We start from the raw sequence: 27,014 nt of genomic DNA on the forward strand, positions 1-27,014 counted from the left end.
CTCTGACAAGTGAACTTCCTGTCGCCATATTTGCAGAACATCCAGAGGTTAAAAGTAGGTCCTTACAGGCTGAGTCGGGACAATACAATTAGGGCCGTGTCAGTTTTACCTTTCAGAGGACTCTTAAGTCACTAATACCCACTCAGTCTGTCAAACCCTGCTTGTAATCCAGCTCCTCACACAAGAAGCTTTTTAAAAATCAATATAGTTCTAAGGTGGTGAGTTTAAAACAAACAAATACCGTAACACCAGCATGGAGTCAATGCACAACAAAAATAAAGTTTGTAAAAACTGATGAAATTAGATTCCCAACTCTGTCGGAGTCATTAATCAAACCACAATGCACTCTTTATGCCTCCGTTTACCTGGCAGTAAATATTAAGCTGTATAATCCATCAATCTCAAATCTGTTTGACTCAGTTTGTGTTCTGTTGAAATTAAATTTACTGTCTCAAGCCAATCAGAATCAACCAAACACTGGAGAGACAACAACTACGATAATCCACAAAATATTATGTCACCCATGCAAACAAGACAGATGACATTCCTTCTCTAATCTTTGAATCTCTCTGTTCTTTATCAAAAATGCCACTTAGCAGCCTTTTGATCTATTCTGAAGAGGAAACTATTCAATCAGGAACTTTCAGTTCCATAAAACAAGTGTTACGAATAGCATTGGGATATAAACTCTAATCTATATACATTTTTTTAAAGCAATACCATTTTTGCAAATATGTTTGCAGTACCATGCCTGTAGCTTAATCATAAAGCCAGCAGAGTTAGCTAAGCACAAAGTGATTTACAGGCTTTTATCAAGCAAAAATAAACTAAACTGGAATCAAGCCTGGAAAGCTCTACTTAAGTACAGAGTGTATGTCTACTCCAAATACAACCCAATGGATACACTGGTATCCCACTGAAATAATATTTTTGGGCATCCAATGAACCAATTCCAATGATCATGGGCCTTTTAGCTCCACCCACCACTCACAAGCTTTTCTATGATCAGTATTCATACAAAGCTACTGTGCACAGCCAGATGATGCAGTCAAAAAAAACTAAAATAAATGATAAAACTACCAGCTTATTCCAGTGACACTGCGCTCACTTACTTGGCCATAAGAAGAGGCTTCAGTGCTGGTGCTGGGAGGGGCCTCCCTCTTTACTTCAGGAGCTGTCTCAGGAACACGGACCCGAACAAAATTGATGACGTGGTGCAGATTGGAGAGCAGATTGGTGCCTGGGAACCAGCTGTCATGACAGTGCTCCTCAATGCAAGGCTCCTGGATGCAATAAAATCCAGTGAGACGTAGTAAGAAGATCCAGTGGACAAAACAAGTCTGATCAGAATGTTTATAATAACAACAGTGTGAAATAATGTTGCTATAACTGGTAAGTCCGTATGTTTAATCAATATTTTTCCACGTTCCAAGTTTATCCTTTTTGTGATTGTTAAGTGCCATAACATATGTTAAAAAAAAAAATTGCTGATATTTTATTTAGCTGTATAGCTTTTCAGGTATTGTGCACATCTATGGTCCTCCAATCTCACCTCATCCTCCTTGTTGTCTTGAACCTGGTTGTCCAAGCCCAGCTCAATCAGGTACAGCACCATGCACAACACGTGCTCAGACATGTTCTGGTGATCCATCCATATCTAAAACGTAAAACTGTGGAGTTACACTGACGCAAAATTAAGACCATTTTTCAGGTGAAGTTATTGCACTAGGTAAACTATAAATCATGTAGAGGGTATGCACCGACCTCACGGTTCTATCTGGACATGCATAGAGCGCTTGAATTGATTACCCCCCCATTCAACATGGCTGCTGCCGCTAGTTGTGGGATTGGAAGCTCAAATTGATTTAATCTCAAATTTAAGGCTGCTGAAATTGTCTTTCCTGATGTATATATGTAGCTAATTTCTATGCAGGGAACATTCACAAAGCCTGAAGGCATATAAAAGTCAGGAGCCCTGGTCGTACTCCAAAAAGAGATTTGTCAGCAAAATCAAGGTGAGGACCCAAATTAACATCATAGTTGTGTACAGACAGATTTGTGCCAACATATTTAAACTTATTCAAACTTCTGTATTGAAAACTACAAGCACAGATCAAATTATAGGACAGAGCTGGCCATATAATACAATGTGAGCAGTCGTGTGACAGTTGAAATGTTTTAGAGCGCTCTTTTTGCCTCTTTATTGTGATCTCTAATAAGCCTTCCCCTGTTACCCCTAGATTTGGGAAAACATCTGACCTGTAATCCAGATGATCGGGATTACAAAGGCAGGTTATGAGTGGAATTTAACCATTCATCAAAACATCAAGAACAAATTTGAACATATTTGAGGCAAACCTGAAATGTTAAGTCGCTTTCTGTATAAATTTCACATCCAGAATAGACCAGTTATCCTCAAAGGTTGTCAAGAGTAGCTAATATATAACCCTCACTCACAATACATAGGAGCATTTATACATGTGGGTTTTGCCACCAATTAGGGAAAAGTAAGCTTAACCAGAGGCAACCAAAGGCAACCCGAGTACGGTAGCCTGCCTAATGTGCATTCTCTCTTTGCATAAGTTACACTATACACTCTGTCTTTAGCAATTGTTATAGCCTCACTATTGATACTGAAACTTAAACACATACAACACATCGTGCCACTTTCAACTTGACAGGCACTGAACCAATACATTCTAACATGTCAGCACCAATTAACAGCCAAGTGGTGTTACTTTTGCACTAATTGAATGTGCCAAACAAGGTGAAAATTTAAATGCAAATACAGTGCTGTATTATAATACATAAATAGCTGTTAAAAGACTCACCTTGTAAAGGAGAGTGAATATCACAATGTGCAGTGTTTTGCAGTGCAACAGCCTGATGAGACCTTTGTAACAGGGATGCAGAGGAGTCCTGTCCTTGTAAGGTGGCCATGGGTTGCCAGTATGCATGCCATACTGTTTCAAACTAAATAATGTCATCATTCACAAAGAGAAAAATCAGGAGATGGGGGGGGATTAGCAACACACATCACAGAAATGACCAAAACTCTAAACCACTGTACAACAGATTTCAGTCTAAGCAACAGAACGGCCGATGGGCAGCACTCTATTAGTGATGACTGGATCATTATAACAAGAAGCAGGCCAGCTTGACATGCAATCCATCATAGTCAAACGGAGTGAACAAGCAACATGAGGCTGTGATCAGACTCTGAAGGTGGCAATGGCAGCTTCAATGTGTTTGAAGGAGAAATATGCCTCAATTTTATTTGCACTCAAACACAAAATACTGGATGACAGAAGGTCACACCGTATTTGAAACGAGAACAGTTGCCTATAAACAGCGATCCATACTTACAATACAATAGAAGGGTGTAAACTCACAGGAGCTACCAGTTCAGAGCACTATGGGTGTAGTAAAAGCCGTACTTTTGTTGAAACAATTCTATTCCCAACCCCGCCCTTTACTGGAATTAAATTAAACAACACTAAAATCCATTTTTAAAAAAGTACCACAGAGTAGGTGCTTGGTCTATTGCAAAGCAGTCTAGCCAATCACAGAATCTTCCACAGACAGAGACAAGTGATAAAATATGAAGGCCATTAAGTCAATGACGTATATGAATAGGCGTCTGAAGCTACAGAGAAAAGGTGCACAAGATTACTCCACATCTGTCATTTCAAATGTAGTTTCCTCTAAAGAATCAAACCCAAATAACATTTTGTAGGAATACGAGGTGCGTCATTACAATGAGTTTTCAGTTGTGATACAATAACATGCACAGCAGGAGTGGCATGATCTTAAAATCACCACACCGATTCAAAATTTGTGTAACTCCACCAGCTGAGTCAGTGCGAAAGATTTATCGGTTTTCGGTTATGTTTTAGACAGGGATTATGAGCACATGGAAGAAAAGAAAACAATCCACTAAAAAGAGAAATTTAGAAGCGGTGCGGGTGAAATACGGTTAAGCCTGACGTATATATTTTTCCGTTGTCACGGTGCTAAATGGAGGTCAATTTATTTATTTCACATCAATCTAAAATGTTGCATTTTTCAAATGAACAAAAAGAGCCAAAAAGGAAATAAAACAAAAACACAATTACACCTATTTAAGTTAATGTAATGCAAATCATTAAACTCCAGTGGATGTTTACTTCTACTGTCTGAACTATTTACAAAGTCAGAACTTCAAAGTAGGACATGTAGATACATTTTGGTTTATTATGGTGTGACACCCCAGTAAACTTTTATGACTTACTAATTACTGATTTAACGTAAACCTAAAAATCCCCCTGCAGTGACTCGATTGTGCTTAAAATCCTGTTACTGAAAGGTTATCTTCCCAGCTACCTTAAATAATACAGGAGTCCTCTGTATAAGAGCCTTTCAGTATAATTAGCATCTTCATCTGTCACAACAGCCTTGAAGTAAATCAACCCCAAATTAACTCTTTCACTCGCAAAAGTTTTTTATATATGTCAAGTGAGACATCTAGGCTCAATCTAAAAGAAAGATTTCTTCAATTCTACAATCTAGATGGAAATGTTGATTTTTTTCCCCAATAACGTCTATTTAATTGTAACCATTTCCTGCACTTGCAGTAGATCTGACCTTTCTTATCACGTATCATTTTAATGAGGTGACCCTACAACACTGAACAGGGATGATGTCAGATTTTATTCATTTCTTTTTTTTGTCCCCCATCAATAATCACTCGGAAAGTCAGAAAAACAAAAATCCAGCAAAGATGTGCCATAGTCCATTTGGGAGAAAAGAAGTGAACTTACAATGCCGAGTATCTGTCCATCGCTGATTGGACATCACGCCGATAGACTGTTCTGAGAACGACCATGATGGGGTCAAACTCCTTCTCCCAAACCTCAGCTAGTTGAGAAAGGGAACAGGAAATGCTTTGAAACATCTGTTATAAAATGAAATTGAGTCGCTTTTTTTCCCCCCACACGTTCTAACATTTTCTGTAAAAGTGATGCAAGTCTGCCCCCCAGTGGTGTCCCGAGCTCTAATATTCAACTCTCTTAAGTTTCTTGCTGAGCATTTCTTCTCTCCTCTAATCAAAAACAATATATACAATATACTTGAGTGTCTCCGGAATACGTTAAGATTTATTATAGATGTTTGAAAGTGAAAACACATGTTGCTTCTCTGTTGATTGTTTTAAACATTCATTACATACGAGGGGTGTTAATGTGACAGTTTTCTATCTGACTAAATTAAAGAAACCTGATGGTTTCAGACCAATTAATACAGCTGGAGATCTTTTGTGTCAGAGCAACAATCACAAATGCAATTAATTAGTTTTTAGATCATTATTTGCAGGTCAGGAGATGACCAATAGAATAAAGCATATTGCAAAAAAAATAATATCAAATAGTTTAAAAAAAGATACAAAAATTTTTAATTAAACATATATATATAAAAAATCTAGCCCAGTGATTTTCTTCAGTTTTCACCTAATTTGGATCCAAAAAAGAAAAACATCCAAAATTGATTCAGCAGCACAAAAAAGGACCCATATTCACCAACATTCAGACACTTCTCTGTTCTACCAATGGAATACTCTTAAACATGCTTTAATAATGAATATTACTAAGTTATACAATCAACACCTCCTTTGAACCGTTTTCAAGTTAAAAACACAGGGATTCTAGCGCAGGTATTGAATATCGATCAATAGAACAATTTGCCTATGCTTCTTCTGCATCAGTTTGATAAAAACTCTCCCAACAAAAAAGTAAGCCGACACTGATTAGCTCATCTTAAGAAAATTGTATTTTTTTTCTTTTTCTTTTTCTTTTTTTTAAACTGCTGAATATCTTGGAGCTGTGACTACTTAAATATCTGAAGTTGCGTAAAAGATGTGAGTGCATCACTAATGAGACAAGCATCATCCCTGCACAAGCTAATTTGGAGCATTTCATTAACTGATTGTAATTCAGAACTTGAAGAATATCCCATCTCTTATTTTTCCTGACATTTCTTTCCCTTTACTTTAGAAAATTTTTAGCTTCTCTCTCCCGATTACCTACATCTTTTCCCTGTGTAGGTTCCAAAGGAGTAAAAACATTAAACAAATTTAGTGAAAAACTTAATTTGGCCAGGATGCAGTCTTAACTTTAAGGGTAAATTCTTGGAACTGATAACTGTGATAAGTCTACAGAGTTTCATCACTAGGAGCAGGAAGATGTAAGAATGCAGGCCCAATCCTTTGAAATGCTGGCCAGAAATATTACATCTCTGCCATCATGTACGTTTTTTTTCTTTTTTTCCTTTTATTTATTTAAAACAGGGATAATGCACAAAAGCATTAATCTTGAGAGAAGAGATGCCTTGTGCCAGGTTATAGCAACATTTGCTAATTTCCACCTGTAGTCCCTGAGCACATAAGGAAAGAACAAATTAAGATTGTAAAATAGGACAGAAAAGTAATGTGCAGACCATAGTATTTCAAAAATAGACAAAATACACTGGCAAAAAAGAAAAAAAGAGAAAGGAAAACAGAAAACAAGGGCACAGTAGGGATCAACAGCACATACTCTCTCTTACTCCCATCACACATTCATTTTAATTGTAAAAGCAATAAGGACTTAGCATTCAAGGATAAAAAAATAATCATATTACAATCATCTTACCTTTAGGTGTGTACATCCCCTGCTGCATGGAACCTCCAGGCTCAAACACAGGAGCTTTGAAATCAGCGACAGCAGAGAGCATATCCTCAAAACTACAGCTACCTGGTACAATTCCACTCTTTGGGTTGGGATTCTCAGGAATCTAGGAAAGCATTCTTAAGGAAAAAAATGATACACAACAGAATATGGTTGATCTTTAACATATTAGTTAAATACTGAAGGATACAAGGTCTAACAGTGCACTGTGCGTACGATCATTCATACACAACTGAGACACCATCTCAGCTCGCAGGATCTCATCATCGGTCATCCCTGTGGGTGAAGAGAAGAAAGAGAGTGAGAAAACTGAAAAAGAGATAGGACTCCAAAACACCTATTTGGGAAAAATGACCATATTATGGCACCGTATAAGAGTCCCACATTATAATGGCAGGTAAAACTCACATTTGGCAGGTTCGGCTAAATATTTTTCAATACATTTTCCACGTTTGCGAAGAATAGTGTCGTGTTGCATTAAGAATCTTTGGATAAGAGTTAGAAAGTCCTGGTTCGTTTACAGCGGAAGCAGAATATTTCAAAGAGTTTTTATGTTGTTTTCAGCTTGCCCTCCCCTTTGATTCAGAAAAGTCTCAAAGATCCTGGGACATATGCCAAACCCAGGAAAAGAGAACCATAATGAAAATGGGTATCTTGCTAACAATGACCCTAAGACATACATGGGATTAATTTGATTTAGTGCAGCTTTAAAGTTACCACTAAATTGTCTAAACACATCAAACTGTTTAAAAATTCCATAATAATCAAGAGTTTTACTTGACTGTATTTAATATACTGCAAAGAATCTGTTACTGGGATGCCTCCTGTAGGTATTATGCATCCTCTGGTGTATCACTTACCCAGATGAATGCGAAGACTTGTCAGTATGACTAGAAAAGTCAGTGCTCCTTCGAGCATTGGCCTCTCCTGCTCCGAGTCCAACACAGCATTCTGATGCTGAGATGCCATTGTCAAGAGGTCAACCACTTTAAACCTGTGTCACAGAGGTGTACAAAATGCAACCAGTATTACTTTCAGTTTGAAAAAGTGAAAGCTAAAAATGCTGCCAAGCACGCTGACACAGCGAGGAAGAGTTTACCTCTCAAAGACACTTGAGATGAAGTAGTCAGGATCTAGTCTTGATGCACAAACCTGTAATGATTAGCAAATCGAGAAAGCAGAATTAGAAACTTAATTTGGGACAAAAAGAATAATAACAATACTAATAATGTAGCTGAGCAATACTGATAGTGAGCACCGTCTAACCTGGAGCAGATAGATGTCTGGGTCGATCATGGAGTTGCAAAAGTGTGACTGCACGTAAGTCATTGCCTGTCCTTTGATCTGCAGACCGTTCCTGACCCACATATTACTGTGGATCTCTGACAGACATGCCTAGAGCCAAACAGGACAAAGTTCTGAGCAACGCACTGGTACAGACTGACACAAGACATGCAGGGGCAAAGGAAATATGTCTATGGCCTTCTTTTCTTATACCTGTATCTGGAGAGGATGCACCATGATTTTCATCAGCATCTCCTGGTCAGGCAGGAGGCTGTCCAGATCCAAGCCTTGGCATTTTACAGCCTGGGAATTCACAACCACATTATTTAACTTCAAATCGAAAAAAAAAAAAAAAATAATAATATGTATGATGTTAATAAAGAGATGAGAGCCTGACATACCCTGCTGAGGAACATGGCGTAGTAGCGGTGGAGAGGCAGGTGAAACGTCACTTGATTTGGAGCAGGCTATGAGAGATATACAGTTGGTTATGAGAAACAGGGAAAGGGGAAAAAATGTTTATAAATGCACATATTTGTCATTTAAACATACCTCATCAATGAAGCCAATGGCATCAAACCAGATCTGCAGGGTCTCCAAACAGTAGCGGACCACAGTTTTAGTATATTCCTGTGTCTCCTGTTCACAAACAATGAAATGTATTTAATGTTCACTTTAATGTTGCACTTAATCAAAAAGTGCAGCATGCTCGTCCCTTTAATCCCACAAGATTATCAGAACGCCACACAGAAACTGTGAGTGTGGTAAGACTGCGTGTAAGGACAGGACTTACTTTGACTTTGCAATGTGTTAAGAGACCCCACATTGGCTGTGCACAGGCCTCCAGCTCTGCTGCAAATGCTGCATAGTATGTCTGAGACTCAAATTCCACATGTTCGTTCAACTCTCGCTTATTCAGGTTCATACCTACAACAGAGGGACATGGTTTTTAAATGTAACACATCATATGTTACATAAATTCTTGATCCTCAAATAACCCTTTTTTTTTTTTTTTTTTAAATCTATCTTTTTTCAATCATTTAGTCTAATCCTCTTTAAATTCATTGCTCAAGCTTTTCTTTACATGTTCACATTTGCATGCATCTTTATGCCACAAAATTTCCAGTAAAATGTGTCAGTTTATAGCAACAGCAGTGCAGGACACGATGTGTAACAGTGAGACTGCGCTTAGACCGTCAGGAGATACTCAGGCCCACTGTACAAGGGTGAATGTTATTTTTAGGCTGTGGTCGAGTGCATGTGGCAAGTGAGCGGCACCAAGCACAATTCAGCCCACAAATCACCTTTTCCAACGAGGTCTTATATTTAGTAGAGGGCAGATGAAGTCCATATTTGTCTACTGTCAGAATATAAAGTCTGACTAAATTCTGCACTATTCTGAAGCGTTCTTTTAAAATCAAGTGTCACTTTTGACCTCACGTTTGAATAACAAATGATGGAGGTTTTATACTGGTAGTCAAGTGGTTTGATCGTTTTTATACCATTACCTAAACAGTACACGTGTCAGTATTAAAGACAGATAAAGAACGACATGAGACTTCGAGTTGATAGAGGAAGCAAGTGGATCCAAGAGCATGACAATCTGTTTAAACTCCAACACTTGAATGAACAGATAACAAGCTACATAAGCAGTGTGCCAACCAGCACATCATTTTGTTTTGCCCCCCCAGCATTGATGTTTGGACTTATTTTTTCCTCAGCAAAACATATATTCAGCCAAACTGTTAGGTTGTTGCAAAGTTCCGCCACTGGAGACATTAAACACCCACTCATTTTATAATCAATTCAAAATCCAGAGCAGAGTAAAACCTGGCAACAAATGTCAAAAAGTTAGCGACAAAGACCATGTGTGGGAACAAAAGAAAAGCTCAGGAAGGAAAATGCTAGGGTATAGTTAACAGTTTGTCCTCTACTTGGCGTTGTGTAGGAAGCTTAAAGGTCTCAGCAAGCCGGTTACTTTTCCACTGAAGCTACAGGCAGTGAGTAGAGCCGTTTACACTTTCTGTAAATTCCTTGAAAATCCTTTAGAGTCTGTCTGAATCTTAAAAAGGTAGAAGATTCCATCATGGCAGGTGCTTATATGGGGAAATTTTGTGAAATCTTGCAAACTACTTTGTCTAATGTAAATATTCATATAGGGATGAATCTGTCAGCTTTTTTTTCCCACCCTTCACACCTTTGAACTTATCCATCACATGCATATGTGTGTGAGGAATTTTAGTTGAATAGGGAAAGAACAAAAATATAAATAAACTATGACTTACCTTGGAAAAATGATACAAAGCTCATCCACAGCATCAACAAGGAGTGGTCATCCAGGAACTTTTTGGCTACACTTTGGTGTGACAGGATGTTGATAAAATCACTAACTAGGGGCCAGTAGGTGTTGTTCTTCAGTAGCGCTTCACTGCAATTCACCACAACGTGGCGACTGTTCTCTTCATCTAATGGATAAAACAAGAAACAGGGAACACATTCACGGTAAGTTAATGATATTTGGGGTTAAACTGTGCTTAGCTATATAACAGAAACGCATCAGAAGAGAGACATGTACATGCAGAGGCAAAATACACAACCCAACAGCAGGCTGTGAGTTAACACTGATGTCCGCGGTCATACAGAGGGAAGGGTTGCATCAAGAAATATCAAAACGATTCAAGCTCTTTTCACTTAGAACCTGCACAATCAGAGAGAGCAGCAAGAGGAAACATCTGTCCATGCAATGGCCTGATCCGATAACATTCACCTGAATCATTAAGAAGTTCTCAGCGCTGAGCACGCAGCGACCTTATTTCTTTACTACAACAACATCCCTGCATCTGTGTATCAAATGGAGGCAATTAAGGACACCAGCCCATGTGGGCAGCTTACCTTGAAGTTCACTTTTAATAAGGCAAGTCTCCATCATATAGAGGAGAACTGTGACCATGATGTCCAGCAGCTGACAGTCTTCCGTCATGTGTCGAGCCAGCTCCTCGTTGCTGAACAGCTGCACGCTAATATGCACGATGCGGTTGGACATTGTGTCGGACTCGTGGCTTTTCATCAGGGTTTTCATGATGAAGGCGTAATGTTGAACAAATGTTTTTGTAAATGTGATCTGCCAGAGTGGAGGAGAAAACACAGTTAAGGCCTGTTGTTGTGAAGATGTACCTTTGAAGGAAGATGCATGCCAAAGTAAAGGATTTTAGTTTAAAGTTCATATTATGGCATTCAGAGCAGTTATATAAGAAAGGCAAGGCATAGTAGACATCTAAAAGACATAAAAGATTTTTAAAAATGTGCGGCAAAGAAAATAAATGTCAAAATAGACAATACCTTGTAATCTTGATCTGGCAACATGTTTAATAAGAAAGTGACCATTTTCTGTGGAAACTCATATTTTATTGTCCAAAACAGCAACTCTTCCAGAAAGCATTTGTGCTTCAGGGATTCGATGATGCACGGGTCTGAGGGCACAATAAGACACGTAAAAAATGAAGCAATTCAGTTCAGTTTCTACGGTGGCACGTCACTTTTAGACTACACGCATATACCTTTGGTACTGCTGCTCAGCTTAACCCTCTTCCTCTGACCAACAGACTGCCCCCCGTCTTGATCCTCCTGGGAAGAAAGCCAAACAATAACAACATGAACTAACAGTTCCACAAAATGTAAATAGTTCAGTCTGGTACTCCAACTAATCATCAAATTATATTCAGTTCATGCTCAGAATATCAAGTGGGTGCATTGAAAGGGACAGTAATATGGCCCCCAGTCAATGATGGGCACTTATCATAATTATTCAATTTTGGCAGTGGCCACCCAGTGGCTTTGAAGGTAAAGTGGTCATCGTCCGACCTTGGGCAAGACATTGAACTCCACATGTTCTCTATCAGTTAATTAATGCAAAATCCCAAATCTAAATAGTGAATTGTTATACTCTCTGGTGATACTACTACTACTACTAATCCTCTTCGTCCCTGATGGGACATAAGGCTTCGACGATCTGCCTCCATCTGGACCTGTCTTGAGCAGCATGCTGTGCCTCGCCCCAGGTTAGATTCATCTCCTTTAGCTCAGCTGTCACCGTACGCCGCCAGGTGTTCTTGGGCCGGCCTTGCTTCCTCTTCCCAGGTGGAGTCCATCGCAGTGCGATCTTGGGGATGCGGTCTTGGTCCATCCTGAGAACATGCCCAAGCCATTGGAATCGGCGGCGTTTGATCTGTAGCACCACACTGTTGCACTTGGTCTTCTCCTATAGATGTGCATTGGATATTTTCTCAGGCCAGAAGATTCGACAGAGTTTCCTGAGGCAACCATTGTGGAAGGCTTCGACTTTTTTCATGTCGTTTGATGTTACTCGCCAGCACTCCGAACCGTACAACAATACAGATTTTACATTACTGTTGTAAAGTCGGACCTTTGTTCTTAAGCTGTATTGCTTGGACTTCCAGATTGTGTGTAGCCTAGCAAAAGCACCCTGTGCCTTACCGAGTCTTGCTCTAATGTCCTTTTGTACAGAATTGTCCTTACTGACGAGACTTCCCAGATAGGTAAAGTCCTCCACATAATCGAGAGCGTGCCCATTCACTGTGATTGGTGCGTCTGGAGTGGTATTAATGCACATCACTTGGGTTTCTGGTGATACATACCTCTTTAATAGAGTCATCTGGACTTGCTGGTCCGGTGGTTGCTAAGAAATACAAAAAAAAAAAACACGTAAAACATTTAGCCATATATACCGCTGGATGAAAGGACAAAGCGGGGTCAAAGAAAACAGCAATTTGAGGTCATAATGGTATTCAGCAATTATCAAAATATAAGAAGGAACACGACTTGTGAAAAGTCTGGTCTCTCCAGCAGTGAGTGGGGACATCTGTGTTGATTTGGCAGAACACGTCATTTGTTTATCTTACAGAAGTGACATCCTGCGTGAACATCATCTTGCATGGAACATGCACACCATGTGCAGTGTGTGGCAGAGGAAAGAAGTTGATACAAGTTTATTGGCCTGTGGGGTTTGTGTCCAATGGTGAGGATTTATCAGAAGAGACTTCTTATCTAACATCAAGCATAAAGGGGTTATGTTTGATGCTCAACTGCTTGTTGCAAAAAAGGAAATAATAAATTCTAACTTATGATCTCTGCAACATGGGCCACTTGAGAAATGCATGGAGATATTCAATATTTGCAAATGTAAAGGGGACACAATTTCCAATCTGTTAAGAGTGCGTAAACTGGCCCTTGGAAGTTTTTAAAGCCTTGAAATTAAGTCCTGAAAGTAGATACAAGGAGCTCAATCGAACAAAATGAATGAAAATGTATACTTGTTACTATATACTTGTTTTTTCAAAGCAAAACAAATCAATATTAAATTTTGAATAGCAAAAGTATATGAATCTTAAGTACCTGTGTCTTAAGAATCAATATATACTCCTTGGACATTTACTTGGAGAATTTCAAGCAAGCAGTTCATGAGGGTAAACCAACCAAGAACTGATCACCTCTGGTTCTTCCACAATATTTTATGTCATATTAAGGTCAGGACTTTGATTGTTCATTCTAAAAATGTATCTTCCTTAATTTTCAACTTTTCTTTAGGAGGATGACTTGTGTGCTGCAGGCTGTCATCTCGCTCCATGACCCAATGTCTTTCATTTCCACAAGATTTTTAGTGAACTGCAGACGATGTTAGAGCCATGTTCATTGAGGCAAACGGCGGTTTTCTTCTCGCAAGGCGTGCCATCGGTGTTCTCCCGACCTTGGAACTCATTAAATCTAACAGTGGTCTATGTGAGAGAGGTGGTCTATGTGAGAGAGGCCTTTAGTTGCTCTGAGCTCCTTTGCCACTATTACACGCCTTGTTCTTGAAGAAGACAAAACTCTTCTCAGATGGTACTGCAAGCTTTTTCCTGAATATCGACAACACTTATAAAAAGATACACTTATTCTGAGGTCCAGCATATATTCTTTGTTCATCCTAGTTCATGGGTTAGTTTGATCTACTTTCTGTGTGAAAATCATATATGTTTTAAATCACGTTAATAGAGAAATACATTAAGTTCTAAAGGTTGAGCAAAACAAATTTCAACCACAACTGCACCACATACACACAAATGCCCAGGGCCTCTCTTTTCACACACTCCTCATTACTTTCACTAAAGGCCTTAAACACCGCAGCAAATAATTAAAAATTTAAATAAAATACAGATGGTTGATAAAAATGTGCACATGCACATGTGGTCTTACCCAGTAGGACCATTGCCCCTGCACCTCCTTCAGCCCCAACAGTCACATCAGCATTAGCACCTTGGGCTTTCTCCTCCACAGATACCAGACCTGAATTCTTCAGCGCTGATAAATACTTGTCATAGTTCTTTTTAGCATACAAATTGTCTTCTTGGCCTGCAACAGTGACAGAACACAGAAAGTGTAACAACAACTAAAGTAATGTTGACATCACAAAATGAAGAAAACATCATCAAAACTTAACAGAGGAAATTCTAACTTTGTATTGTTGATTATGTTTGTTGTTTTTTGGCTGTTCAATCACTTAAATATCAAGTAGAATATTATTATTATTTTTTTTTTTCCTAGTGAATGGGAACTGTACTGCTACAGCAACATATGAAAATAACAGCACAGGAGCATCACCTTAATAAATTATCAAAAAAATGTCATGGGAATGTTTGATATATGTCAACCAATGGTGCTCTGACACAGAAAGTTCTAGTTTACCCATGCTCAACTCCTTGAATGTTTGCTGATTGGTCAAGATCTTTGTCAGTACAGTCCTCATTGCTCCTCCCATCTTTGTGAGCTCCTCCAGGAAGGAGATCTGAGGTTCCAGCTGTTGCAGCACTTTCTGCAGATCTCTCTCAGTTGAGGTGTCTGTTAAGCAAAGATAAGCATCATAATACTCGTCATGAGACGAAAGATTTTGTGGACGTAATTTTAGATGTAAACAGTTGTGTAATACTGGCATCAGTCATGCACAACAGATTCAGTTGTGCAATTCATATCATACAAAAGTGAAATAGAAGTGAAATTAAGCACATCGTTTTATACTTTCAATGCCTAACCTCTGAATGACTAAGACATTTACAACTTATTTTACAAAGATTGTGAAGGTACATCCTCTCATATATTTGAAAAAGGGGAACATGGTTGAAATTGTGGTTTTCACCTGGTTCAACGTATCCATCTCTCAGATACTGTATGATGCACAGGATAAAGCGAGGAAGAACCATCTCAGACATCAAGAGAAGATCTCGAGGTATTGACGGGACATTTTCACCAGTTCTCAACCGATGCCTTCTGCAAAACCTATCAGAACATTTTTCATTACGTTACTTTTTGTGTGTGAAAGCTGCTGATTTCCAGGGGTTTTCATTCTAATATCTGACAGGCTGCAGTCCTGATGAACATCTGCTTACATTGTCAGTGTGGATTCTCAGTAATCCAGGTCATGGTAATCCTAAGAGCATGAATAAAGGCACTTATTGGACGACTTCTTGGTTCTTGAAGACGTTTCACCTCTCATCCGAAAGGCCTCTGAAGAAGTCCAGCTGCCCTTATTCAAGCTCTTATGATCTACTGACGTTAGTGTCGTGTTTTTAGTTGGAAAGCTAAATACCACAATGTCGCATGCTCTTGGTAAATTCTGTTATATTAAAGTCATGTGGAAAAAAATAAAAAATAAATAAAAAATAGACCAATAACATGGAGACAATTTGCTGGATTTGAAGCAAAAAGATGGCTCTCGAATGCACGAATACCACTCGTCTAAAACTAATGGCGGCATTAAGTGAACAGAAGATAACTTTAGGTTATTTACATAAACCCGGTTCTCTGAGTAATATGAGTGAGATGTCAGCGAAATATTATGAAAGAGAACCGATATATTGGTAACTGCAACGATTTATGACATGATAATGAATCACCAAAGTCACATTATCTAACCCATCTTCCTATCTCTTTCTTTCTATAATAGTTCATGAAACATAATATATCTTCCTTTTTCTCCCTGACGCAAATCAGTCAAAAGGAAAGTCATTCCAAAAAGATCACCAATACTTCAACACCGCACAGCCTGTACTCATATATTTTGCAAGGTACTTATTCTGTCTGATACTGCAGTCTCATATAACAATAATCTATTATTGGGAATCAGAAGCAGATGTAATATCAGAACTGTGACAATATCCTGTATATGCAGGGTTTTAACTATGTCATATACTGTATAAACATCATTTCTTTACTGCTTCAATATTTTTTCTAGAGCATCTGTAAACTATGGTGGTAGTAAATGATCATTTTCAGGTTGAAAAATGTATATACAAAGATAGAAATATGATAAGGACCGACAAAAAGAAAAAAAAAGGCTGTCACTGTTTAAGCACGGGGCAAAGATATTAAACATTAAGATTCATCTGTTGCGTTCACGTCAACGTAATTCCTTCTCTGACGGAAGGAAATATAACTGATGTAATCAAACCTCCAGGCGATGTCTCGGTGCTAATTAATAGGCAGCAGGTAAATAGAAACTTGCTGATCCTTGGATGACAATTATTATGTTTAGCAAGCTACCCTGTGGAGAGCTGCCTGGTCTTAGGTATTAATAAATGACAGGAGCATCGTAATGCTTGAAGTTGTAGCTGAACGGCAGGCATTTGTAAGCACGTTTCAGAAAGAATTATACATAAACGGACACGAACTACGCTGATTTAGGCATTTCAATAACTCCGTTTCCTTACTTCTCACCAGCACCTGTCAAAACGATACTTGCTAATCTGTTAGTTAGCGTAGGCAGCTTAGCTAGCAGCTAGCTTGGACTTACCCACTGTCTCGCATGACATTACTGTCTCCACAGTCACAGGCCCCACCAGCCTGGCTCCTGAACATGTTGAAGTCATGGCCCGTGTGGTCTCCATTATTGAAACACTCAGCACACAGTGACATGCATGGAGAAATGCCACAGGTCCGGCATCGATACGCCACGAAATTAGCCGTCCAAACCAAGCCGCACAGAGTCGCGTTGTCATAGGAGCGGACCGTTTTGCAGAACTCCTCGAAACCTTCGCCTCCTGCAATCAGACATTTACACCAGTCAAGAGCTTCTGTGTCTGCCGCTGGTTTCTCTGGATTTAGCACAGCGTCGAGCAGCTCCTGAAGTTGTCGGAGCCCAGAGCTATTGTCAGTTCGGTTTAAGTCTGTTTTCAAGTGGGCTGCAGTAGCTCTCTTGTCCCGGCGCAGCAGCGACGCCGCCATCATGCACTCTGGCTTGTTGTCCACAAATTTATTTTTGTTGTCTTGTTCCATGTTCTCGGGCTTTCTCGCGATACGACTCGTAACATCGTCATTACATACTGTCGAATTTCCTAAATTAAGCGATGTATGTAAATAAATCTACTGTAAGTGTTTGATTTTATTAAGCCTTGTATGATAACTTCCTATTTTGACGACACTGATACTTTTGATTCATTGAACCAACTTGAGGTCACACAGTCATCGAAGTCCTGTTTTGTTTAGAGTGTTTCTAAGCAACTGATACTTGGGACCGTCCCACCCTGATCGCGAAAGCTGTTTATTCTGTGTTGTGGGGAGAGGCATTTTGGTAGATAAGTTTGTTCAGATAAGGCGAGGCACTCTATGCTATGCAAACACTGGTGGCTGGGCGATTTGGGGATTTTTTTTTTACTGTGGATGCTTTTATTTATTTTAATTTTTTTTTAATAACTAGAAGAAAAAAAAACATTTACATATTTACACATAACATTTTTAGCATATCCAAAGTGGGGTTTTAAAAAAAATAAAAGTATGCAATTATTTTTTACTAATTTTAACAGTACGGGGAAGAAGTGATTTAAATTGAAATTATATTAAATGTTTATTGTTGTTCTGACATTTGCACCCACATACAAGTTATCCATTTGTATACCTATACTCTGCCTGTTTTTACTGAGGGATTTATCCATATAACTGGTCCACAAAGCATTTTCATTACTGAAAACACACACACAAAAAAAATTCTGACCATTAAAAGTATATATTTAAAATCTAAATCATAGAGCGATAAAGAGATGTCTAAAGTATTATCTGGAATAATAATATCTACTATAACTAATGCTCATTTTAAACATGGGGTTCAGTTCTAGAAATTAATGCAAATTAGCAAATTTTGGCTGTTACCTCATTGCATATTTAGATATAAAAATGCAAGAGAAGGTTAAAATTGTTATTTATTTAAGTGATCAGCTGAGGAAGACTTATTATGATATTTTATATTAGTTTAATATAAACCCAAATTCAGTCGTTTCTTCATAGTGAATTGACTTTTAAAGACCTAATTCCTTTTTTTTTTTACACTTTTAGAGGAGCTTCATTTAGTAATGATCATACCTTTTTTCCCCGTGTTGCATTATTAATTCATCATAATTAACATAACTATTAGCAGAAGTACTTGAATTAATATAGTAATAATTCCTGAAACCACATGACTGTATTTCAAATTTTTTGCATTAAATAAAATTAAATAAATACATGGAGGAACACAACTCAATACTACCCCGATGATTGTCGGAGTGTTTTGGTTGATGCACATGGATTTGCGGAAGTCGTCGTAAACTACGTTTACAATCATGGCTCACGTTTAAATGTGGGTCTCACGTTGATTTGGTGTAGTTTTTGTAGTCTGACGGTGTTGTTTCGAAGGTGTGGGACAGTGCAGTCACTTTGCAATGAAGCTTAAAGAATTAGAAAGCTGCTTACAGCAAGTGGACACATTTGAAGAGCCGAAAATCCTTCTGGAGCAGTACCCAACCAGTCCTCACATTGCTGGTGAGGGGCTGGTGTCATGCGAGCTTTTTAGCGTTTGGTGAGTAATAGCATATATAACAACTCTGTGCTCTTTTCCACAGCATGTATGCTCTACACAATCCACAGCACGTTTGATGACATCGAGGGCAAACTGGTGGCAGATCTGGGATGCGGTTGCGGGGTCCTCAGCATCGGGGCTGCGGTGCTTGACGCAGGGTGAGAAACTCTTAAACGGTTGTATTATTTTGTTTACAAGCGAGTAAATGTCAGATTGCAGTTGTGCATTTCTGACAGCTTCACCCCACATTCCTTCTCCTCTGCAGTATGTGCGTCGGCTTCGACATTGACGACGACGCGCTGGAAATATTTAGAAGAAATGCTGAGGAGTTTGAGATCTCTAACGTGGATCTGGTCCAGTGTGACCTGTGTTGCCTGGAGCTAGACACTTATGGCAAAAAGTTTGACACTGTAATAATGAATCCACCCTTTGGTACAAAACACAACCAGGGTGAGTACATGGTATAAATAAAAGTGCTCCAATTATTAAGTCGTAAATATCTGCTTAAAATTAGGTAGATGAGAAATAAGTTAGAAGTGACAGAGCAGAGAACAAGTTTTCTGATTTAGTCCAAAATAAATACAAGATTGCCGCCCCCCATATGAATAATTGAAGGCCATTTCTTGCGTGTTCCAAGTACATTAACGTTACCCGTCTCTACTGTTTTAAAGGCAATGAAATGTTTACTTGTTTGAATATGCAAAATTGTTTAAATTAATCAGACATACTTTTCAATACTGAATAAGAATGTCAGTTAAAGCTTTTGAGAACAGCTCAAAGGACATACAATAAATGTATTTTGGCAGGGTGTTCATTAGATAAACAGGGTTTAGCAATAAAAACGTACATTTTATTCTTCATTCAAGGCATGGACATGAAGTTCCTCAGAGCAGCTATAACAATGGCACAGACAGCTGTGTACTCACTTCATAAGACATCCACGCGAGAGGTAAGTTCAGCATCAACAGCACTGGGGCCCGTTGCATTTTAGGACCGAGTCCTTTCAAGGATTTGTTTTTTTTCCCCCTCTCATTCAAGTCAAGCCTCGACTGGAGCGAAGACTCAGATACTTAACACTTTTCATCATGTTGTTACAGCACATACAAAAGAAAGCCAATGACTGGGGAGTAAAGATGGAAGTCATCGCAGGTTAGTCAAATACAGACTTGCATTGTTTCCAACATAAAAATATTCAAACGCTGACCAAATACTTTTTGCAGAGCTACGATACGACTTGCCAGCATCGTACAAGTTCCACAAGAAGAAATCGGTGAGTGCATAAGCTGGGAAACGACACATGCGCTCCATCAGATTAGAAAAGAACTCGATTTGTTTTTAGAAATGTTTTATTTGCTATTCACATATGCAAACTTAAAAAAATTAATAAACCGCATGTTCCCATCAGTCAATGTTGGAACTCTACGAAGAAAAAAACAAAACATTGCCACACAGATTCTAGATGTCACACAGACCATACAAATGAAAACCAAGAAACTCAAATATTGTGGTGAAATTAAATAACTGTCAAAAGCAGGTTTATGTTGAATGTGCTAAAATCAAAACAGCTTGAAAAGGCGAAATATCGGTACACAAATAATGTGAGAGGCACAACATAATAGGGAGTGAAATCTGATTCCAAGCTTTGCAAATGTTTATCTAGGTTGACATCCAGGTGGACTTCCTACGATTCTCCAAAGCCTGATGCTTTCACTGGAATGGATTTAAGTGGCCTCTGCATTTTCACCGTTTTTAATAAATGTTTTTTTTTACTAAAGAAAAATTCTGGGTTTGACCTCATGATTACGATCCGTTTTCAGTTTTGGCAACTTTTGCAGCTGGACCGTCAGCGTCTTCTAGTTCTCTCTTTGGGGCTGCAGGTGCTGGAGAAAAAGAAAAAGGTTAAAAACACCGCAGATGATTCATATCCTGCCAGCAAATTAAAATGCGAATCAGAATTGCAGTACACTTACCCTCCTCGTCATCATCACTATCGAATTTCGTCTTTTTTCCTTGGTACCCAGTTCTGCCTTGATCTCTGCCACCTCTTCCCCTTCGGCCTCCTCTTCCTCTGCCTCCTGATCTTCCTCTGCCGCCTTCAAGCCAGAAAAGTTATTATATACAAGCTTTTGCAAGGTATAGAATGCTTTACCGAGGTTTGTCATTCTATTAGTATATTAAATATCGTAATAAATTAAATGAGGACTATTTACGTTTGCAGAAATAATTTACCTTTGACTTTGGACCTGCTGTATGATTCTTGTTGAGCTTCGATAATCTTCTTCAGTTCCTCTTTCTCCTCATCTCCCTCAAGAAGCCGCCATGTAACCGTGTTGTCCTTGACTTTCAGTTCCCCATCCCCTTTAGCTTTTTCAAAGGCTTCCTTTGCACTCCCATCAAAAAGAAGGGTGCCCTAGGGGGTAAAAATAAATAAATAAATAAACTGGTTTAAATTCAACATTTCTTCAAATCACTTCTATTTGTTAGAAAGGTTGACCCACCTCTTTGGCCCCTCTCGTGAAGTCAACCCACTTTATCTTTCCGTGCCCAGAGAACAATTCGTGAAAGTCCTCCCTTGAAACGTCTTCGAGCTCTCCAGAAAACTTCAATAGACAACCAGTCTGTTCATCCAGGAGCAGACCCTGCATGGCAAATCACTGTTAACAAGGCAGGATTCTATATGCCTGTCCAACCCAGATCTAAGGTAACAAACCTAAGATTTGATAGCAGATTTTTTTTTTTTTTGGGGGGGGGGGGGGGGGGGGGTGTCATACCATCTCTTTTTCCTCCACTTGTTTCTGCTTATGTTCCTTTTCCCTGAATAACATTTTTTGGAGGTAACCGGTCAGACATTATTCACAAAATATACATAAAGTGTTTTAAGACAATTACATCGTAAAATGCTTCATCTGGACAACTCACTGTTTAGCTTTGGCTTTCGTCTCTGCCTTGTAATGTTTTCTCTCTTCTGCTTTCTTTGCATGGTAGTCTTCCCTATGGGGAAAAAAAAAGCAAAGAAAAATCATCTAGATGGTTGTTAAATAAAGAAACATTCAGGGGTTTGCAACACGTTTAACTCTTCATGTAAAACCGGATGTGGATTTATTTAGATATCATTTTAATGTAAATGCTGCAGGGGGTTAATTTAAAAAAAAATGACCAAAACAAATTATTAAGTTATGTGCATGTATGAGTAAGAAGTTCAGCATATTAAACTGCACAATGAGTTGATTTATTTATTTTTCTTCCTCCCACATGCAAGTCAAATCTGCTGTGGTTTCCAAAATTGACCTCTTTCACATTGGTAGTTTGGTCAGCTTTTACTCATGCACGTCAGTATGTACCCAATTACAGACAGACGAACCATTTTCTAAAAACAATTGTTCCGTTCTCTTCTGGTCTAAACATTACTGGTCATGTGATGTTCATGAACGTGAATCGCGGAGGTTAAACAAACCATAACAATCTTATGTTTAGTCTGGCCACAGAGCTGAAATATAAGAAAGCTTATCAGTGAAATTCTAAATTAAAGGTTACATTTACACACAGGAGGGTGTCAGCATTGCCAAAAACAAACCCAGAAGCAGTAGATCTTACCTTGATAACACAAGCATCTCATTATCTTTGAATGATTTTATGTCTGAGCGTGCCAAGAACTGCTTCGATGACTCTTCCGTGTTGAAACAGATAAACACCGATCCCTGCAGAGACAGAAATTATCTTAAAGAATAAATCTTCTCGCAAGAGAAATGCACATTTAGAACTGTTAGATGATCACTTACCTTGAACTGCCTCTGCAGGTTCCTCCTCATCTGAATGTTTTCCATGTTGCCTTTCTCATTCAGCCATTCCTGGATCTCATCGAGGGTTGTTTCAAGAGGAAAACCTTTCTAGATGGGAAAAAAAAAAAAAAAAGAGTCGTTTAACGTAGGAAAACAGCAAGACTTCAGATAGTGAATTTGAATTTGCTGGCAATGTGTCACAAAATGTGACAAAGCATTTCTATAAGCTGATGTGTGCAGGGAAACAAAAACAAAACAAAAAAAACCACCAATCCTTAAAGGCACAATGTGCGATTTTTATGTCATTTTGAAGTGTATTGCATACAAAAAACACCTATACATACCATAAGAGTGTGCAGAAATAATCCTACTGGCATGTCCTAACCAAAGTTTATACGCAGCATAGCTGAGTTTTACTGCAGAATTAGCAGGCTAAACTGATAGCGCCGGACCGGCAGTTTTTCTGGCCAGGAGGTGGCGATATAGAGTAAAACCCGCCGGCCCACCCCGCCCCCAACCCACTCACTCCTCCTCAGAGCAGGTGCTAGTGGCTTCAGAGAGGCTAACGAGATGGCAGATGCTAGCGGAAAATCCGAAAGAAGTTTGTCTAAAAGAATATCAGACAAAAAAAGGGGGCAAACCCACATTAATATAGGGAATGCTTTCAAAGCGACAGGCGTTCAGTCCCTTCGTCTATGAAGCTCGAGTCCTATTGGCAGCCCTGGACTACAACTACCACTGTGACCGGCCAAAAAGGACGAGGGCAGATGGCACAGAAATGTATGTTGTCACTACAGTTTCCATTTGCAGTAGTCATTACAACTATAAGTCATTACGGTACCAATATGTAACACAACCCATTTTTAACCAGGCACCACAGGGTCTACAAAAAGCACTCAAAACATTATGGAGTGTATGCAGTGAGGGCTCCCAAGACCTACGGATACATCAGGGAGCTGACCAGCGCCAGACCAGCGATTTCTTCTACTGCCTGGGGTTGAACGGAGGTTGATTTTACTCTATATCGCCACCTCCTGGCCAGAAAAACACTTCAAAATGACATAAAAATCGCACATTGTACCTTTAATAAATCGTTAACTGGGTTTAAGTGAAATAAATGCAAGTACTCAGATGAGCATTTAATAAATGGGAAGGAGAGTTTGTGCGGTTTAGAAATTTACCATGTACACAGATCTGTGTTTGACTGCGTCTTTGTATTCGTCGTTCAGTTCTGGTAAAGGTTTCTCTGGAGACCTCCTGATTTTAGTCTTGTCTTCGCTCAGTTCCAACAGACCAGTTTTGGATTTCTGGAGCGCTGCAACGATAATGCTGCTGTCTGCAGTTATGGACTTCAATCTAAAAAAAACAAGCAAATAGGATTTTTCATCATTCACACTGAAGACCAGCACAGGTGACTTATTATCTACAGAAACATATCTGTATGCTATATGTCAATGATGCAATATAAAAATGTGGGACATTTCTATCATCTTACTTTGACTGTGAAAGCTTAAAGTGTTTTGACAGATGAGATGGTTTCTGCAATTCACACACACTTCAAAACAGCTGGACTAAAGGCAGCTACACACGACAGGCATCTCATGACTTTGGCTTCAACATCATGTCTGGAGAATGTAGACTGTACGAAGATGATAACTGCTTAATTGTAACAACAGAAACTGAAATGACTACAGTGAGAAGTTGTAATTTCTCCACCATTTCCTTCCACGCATCTTTCTTTGCATGAGCAGGAGCGCAGGTCATACAGACAAGGCTTCCGTTACCAAAAGCCAGCTAGATTTGACAATTAGTTTGAGCTCCACAAGTTCATTTTAGCTTTTTTGGGCTTCCATCATCACTATTCAGGTTTGTTTTGGTTTTAACTGCACTAGCAGTGGTTTGTGGGTCCACAAACTAATTAGTCACCACTGTCTTTCTCTCCTTTCCTCGTCACAAAACCTCCACTCTCATCCGAACGACCACCTCCCGCAGCCATTGGTGGACATTAGTTGCGAATGGTTGATTTGTATCTGAAAAAGTCATTTTCAGATAAAAGCTTCAGTGGCCGATTTAATCACATGCCGGGGAGATCTAATTGGTGACGTCAAGAGCAATCCAATTTCCGCAACAATTAGAGGAACAAGAAGTAAAACGCAGACAATTATTGAATCATCGAAGCAGAAATTGTTTCATATCATCCATCATACTTGATTTTTTACAATTGCTGCAGCTAGTTTCTAACTTGTCTGCTGTCGATTTTGTATTTATTTTGCTTTAAACATCAAGTGAAGAGAGATGGTGGGGGGTATTTTGTTGTGTGGAACCTCCTGTGTGTCGGAGATCATCCATGTAGTGCAAACACACACGAAGACCTGAAAAACTTCTTGTATATGAACATCCCAGTGATGAAACAAACCTGTTGAATTTAAGCATGGTCTCCAACGTCACCCAGCCATCATCAAGCTGCAGCTGTTCTTTGAGAAACTTGTCCCTCGGGAGATTGTGATCCCCAAAGTAGTACTGGGTGAGGATAAGAGACAACCTTTCAGCTGAATTTTACAACTCATTAAGAGATCACAGGAGTTCATTTTATAATCACAGTTACCTCTACTTGTCGTGCCACTTTCATCTCAACAGGAGACATCTCTTCTTGTTTTTCTGCCATGGTTATTCTGAGTAGAGTACAGAAATGCAGACATTAAACATGACCGACTAAAGTAAAGAAATGTTTCCACTTTAACAACGATGGCTTGGGTTTCAGCAATATACCAGTTTCACAGCATACCATGGTAGAAATTTGACAGCTATCATACAGTGTGCTTTAGCTTGTCTACGATATTGACAAAAAATGCAAACAGATTAAGAATCTCATCTGTGCATCTCCATACCCCCTTTTCTGCCCATAAGACTAATTAACTGGTCAATGTTGAGGCATATTAAAGTTATTTTCCTACACAGGAAGAAAACTGTCTATCAGGATCACTGTAACCAATAATAACTTAAGATGTTGCATACAGTGTAATTCTCATTCAGCTGCTACCCTGTATATGGCAAAATAAAAACCATGACTTAGCAAGTAAAAGGGCACTGATCTACTGTTTTCACAACGTGTCAATGGAGACATTAATAATCAATCCGATCGATACGAACAATATCTACAATGTGCTGTTTTAACTCCTGATCGCCTTTAAGTGTTAAAAACAGACGATTCTTGCGACAGTGGCTTAGTTTTGAGCATCCCTATTCAGTGAATATTGAAGCATTTATTTATCAGTTGTAATTTAGGTACAGACACTTTAGTTCACCATTCAACGGCCCTGCCAAGCCCAGCTGGTGAGACAACTGGGCTGGGTTCCTTTTCGATCCAGATGTTCATCTACAAGGCCAGCCTTTTCCATCCGTGTGGAGAAATGTGAACCTTCGGTGCAGCAACTATCTCAACTGAACTGTGTGCATAAAGCCTTCATTGTAATTGGTGTAAAAGAAGGGTTAAGCCCCCTAAAAAACTAGAGAACCCAATTTAATTTAAATTTAATTGAACTCGTTCAATTTGGTCCTGCGGTCTCCCAGTGATCTGCAGTTTTCCAAATTCAGTTCAAAAGCAACAAAATCCCACAAGTGAACACACCGTGGACAACCCGGCCAAGTAGGATACATATTTGGGGTAATATTGATGTAACACTCTATAATGATAAGCACATCACTGGCTTGAGCAGTTTCCATTACCCTGAAATCATTCTGCTGATACAGCTAGCCTTTGGTGGCTAACTAACCTGCTAGCTTAGCTTAAATACAGCAACTGCTCACCGGTCCCGCTTCGTACATTAAGAACACAACTACCAAGTTTAGGCTTATGCGTTTCACGTACTAGCCTGGCTAACAAAACAGGTTTATATCAGTGAAGTGATTATTTTGCCAGGAATTACTTGGTCCAATAGGTTAGTCACCCACACTCTGCGTGGTTCCGCTCCAGCAGCAGCAGCATGCCGTGAAAGTATGCAGGAGAATTCATTCTCTATTCGGCTATTAAATCAGAGAACTGTTCCCCAGTAATAAATAACACATAAAGAACATCTTGCAAAGGCATAAAATGTTATACTTACGATGCGTTTAGTATCTGCTCTCGGCACTTTTAGCCCTTCAAACCCTAAAGTCCTTACTTCTCTTTACCCACGTTGTGGAACTGCGTGCTACGGAGTACGGCGAGGGCCAAAAAGCGCTCGTCTGATCCGCAACACCTCTAGGGTTCCACAGCAGCTTGAAGCCAACATGACAAACTCTGTGGTACAGGCCACGGCCAGCAGGTGGCGATGCGAAACAATAAAACACCGGTGCAGCTTAATTTCTGTGTGATACACAAATTACACAGATTTA

General features: G+C 39.2%; 3 protein-coding genes across 4 annotated transcripts in view; 1 reads left to right on the forward strand and 2 right to left on the reverse strand.

Annotated features, from left to right (window-relative positions):
- The window catches only part of ubr3 (ubiquitin protein ligase E3 component n-recognin 3), a 40,103-nt gene extending 22,745 nt beyond the window's left edge, over window positions 1-17,358 (reverse strand). The window contains exons 1-22 of one of the 2 annotated variants that reach the window (XM_075479692.1): window positions 16,825-17,358; window positions 15,172-15,311; window positions 14,724-14,876; window positions 14,235-14,390; window positions 12,638-12,678; window positions 11,540-11,606; window positions 11,322-11,452; window positions 10,875-11,103; window positions 10,268-10,447; window positions 8,776-8,909; window positions 8,535-8,621; window positions 8,384-8,449; window positions 8,196-8,285; window positions 7,965-8,093; window positions 7,798-7,850; window positions 7,559-7,692; window positions 6,889-6,974; window positions 6,663-6,804; window positions 4,800-4,896; window positions 2,832-2,973; window positions 1,553-1,657; window positions 1,113-1,283 (exon numbers count right to left, since the gene is read on the reverse strand). In XM_075479692.1, the coding sequence (XP_075335807.1) occupies window positions 1,113-1,283; window positions 1,553-1,657; window positions 2,832-2,973; window positions 4,800-4,896; window positions 6,663-6,804; window positions 6,889-6,974; window positions 7,559-7,692; window positions 7,798-7,850; window positions 7,965-8,093; window positions 8,196-8,285; window positions 8,384-8,449; window positions 8,535-8,621; window positions 8,776-8,909; window positions 10,268-10,447; window positions 10,875-11,103; window positions 11,322-11,452; window positions 11,540-11,606; window positions 12,638-12,678; window positions 14,235-14,390; window positions 14,724-14,876; window positions 15,172-15,311; window positions 16,825-17,306 (3,015 nt within the window). In that variant the 5' untranslated portion in view covers window positions 17,307-17,358. The remainder of the gene's footprint in view (window positions 1-1,112; window positions 1,284-1,552; window positions 1,658-2,831; window positions 2,974-4,799; window positions 4,897-6,662; window positions 6,805-6,888; window positions 6,975-7,558; window positions 7,693-7,797; window positions 7,851-7,964; window positions 8,094-8,195; window positions 8,286-8,383; window positions 8,450-8,534; window positions 8,622-8,775; window positions 8,910-10,267; window positions 10,448-10,874; window positions 11,104-11,321; window positions 11,453-11,539; window positions 11,607-12,637; window positions 12,679-14,234; window positions 14,391-14,723; window positions 14,877-15,171; window positions 15,312-16,824) is intronic. The other variant, XM_075479694.1, reaches the window with a different exon arrangement.
- A 1,233-nt stretch (window positions 17,359-18,591) lies between these two features.
- Window positions 18,592-20,658, forward strand: mettl5 (methyltransferase 5, N6-adenosine). Its single transcript, XM_075479696.1, has 7 exons — window positions 18,592-18,824; window positions 18,905-19,019; window positions 19,127-19,311; window positions 19,728-19,810; window positions 19,959-20,010; window positions 20,082-20,131; window positions 20,522-20,658. The coding sequence occupies exons 1-7, from the start codon at window positions 18,725-18,727 to the stop codon at window positions 20,561-20,563; spliced, it is 627 nt and encodes a 208-aa protein (XP_075335811.1). The 5' UTR covers window positions 18,592-18,724; the 3' UTR covers window positions 20,564-20,658.
- ssb (small RNA binding exonuclease protection factor La) lies at window positions 20,190-26,861 on the reverse strand. The gene is made up of 12 exons (XM_075479695.1): window positions 26,744-26,861; window positions 25,246-25,312; window positions 25,057-25,160; window positions 23,822-23,996; window positions 22,641-22,748; window positions 22,456-22,559; window positions 21,781-21,852; window positions 21,633-21,675; window positions 21,360-21,500; window positions 21,091-21,271; window positions 20,832-20,954; window positions 20,190-20,741 (listed from the first exon to the last, which is right to left on the reverse strand). Exons 2-12 carry the CDS (start codon window positions 25,303-25,305, stop codon window positions 20,662-20,664), a joined length of 1,191 nt encoding a protein of 396 aa, XP_075335810.1. The 5' UTR covers window positions 25,306-25,312; window positions 26,744-26,861; the 3' UTR covers window positions 20,190-20,661.
- Window positions 26,862-27,014: the final 153 nt, after the last annotated feature.

Source organism: Odontesthes bonariensis, chromosome 12 (genome assembly GCF_027942865.1).
Source record: "Odontesthes bonariensis isolate fOdoBon6 chromosome 12, fOdoBon6.hap1, whole genome shotgun sequence".
NCBI classification, from domain to species: domain Eukaryota; kingdom Metazoa; phylum Chordata; class Actinopteri; order Atheriniformes; family Atherinopsidae; genus Odontesthes; species Odontesthes bonariensis.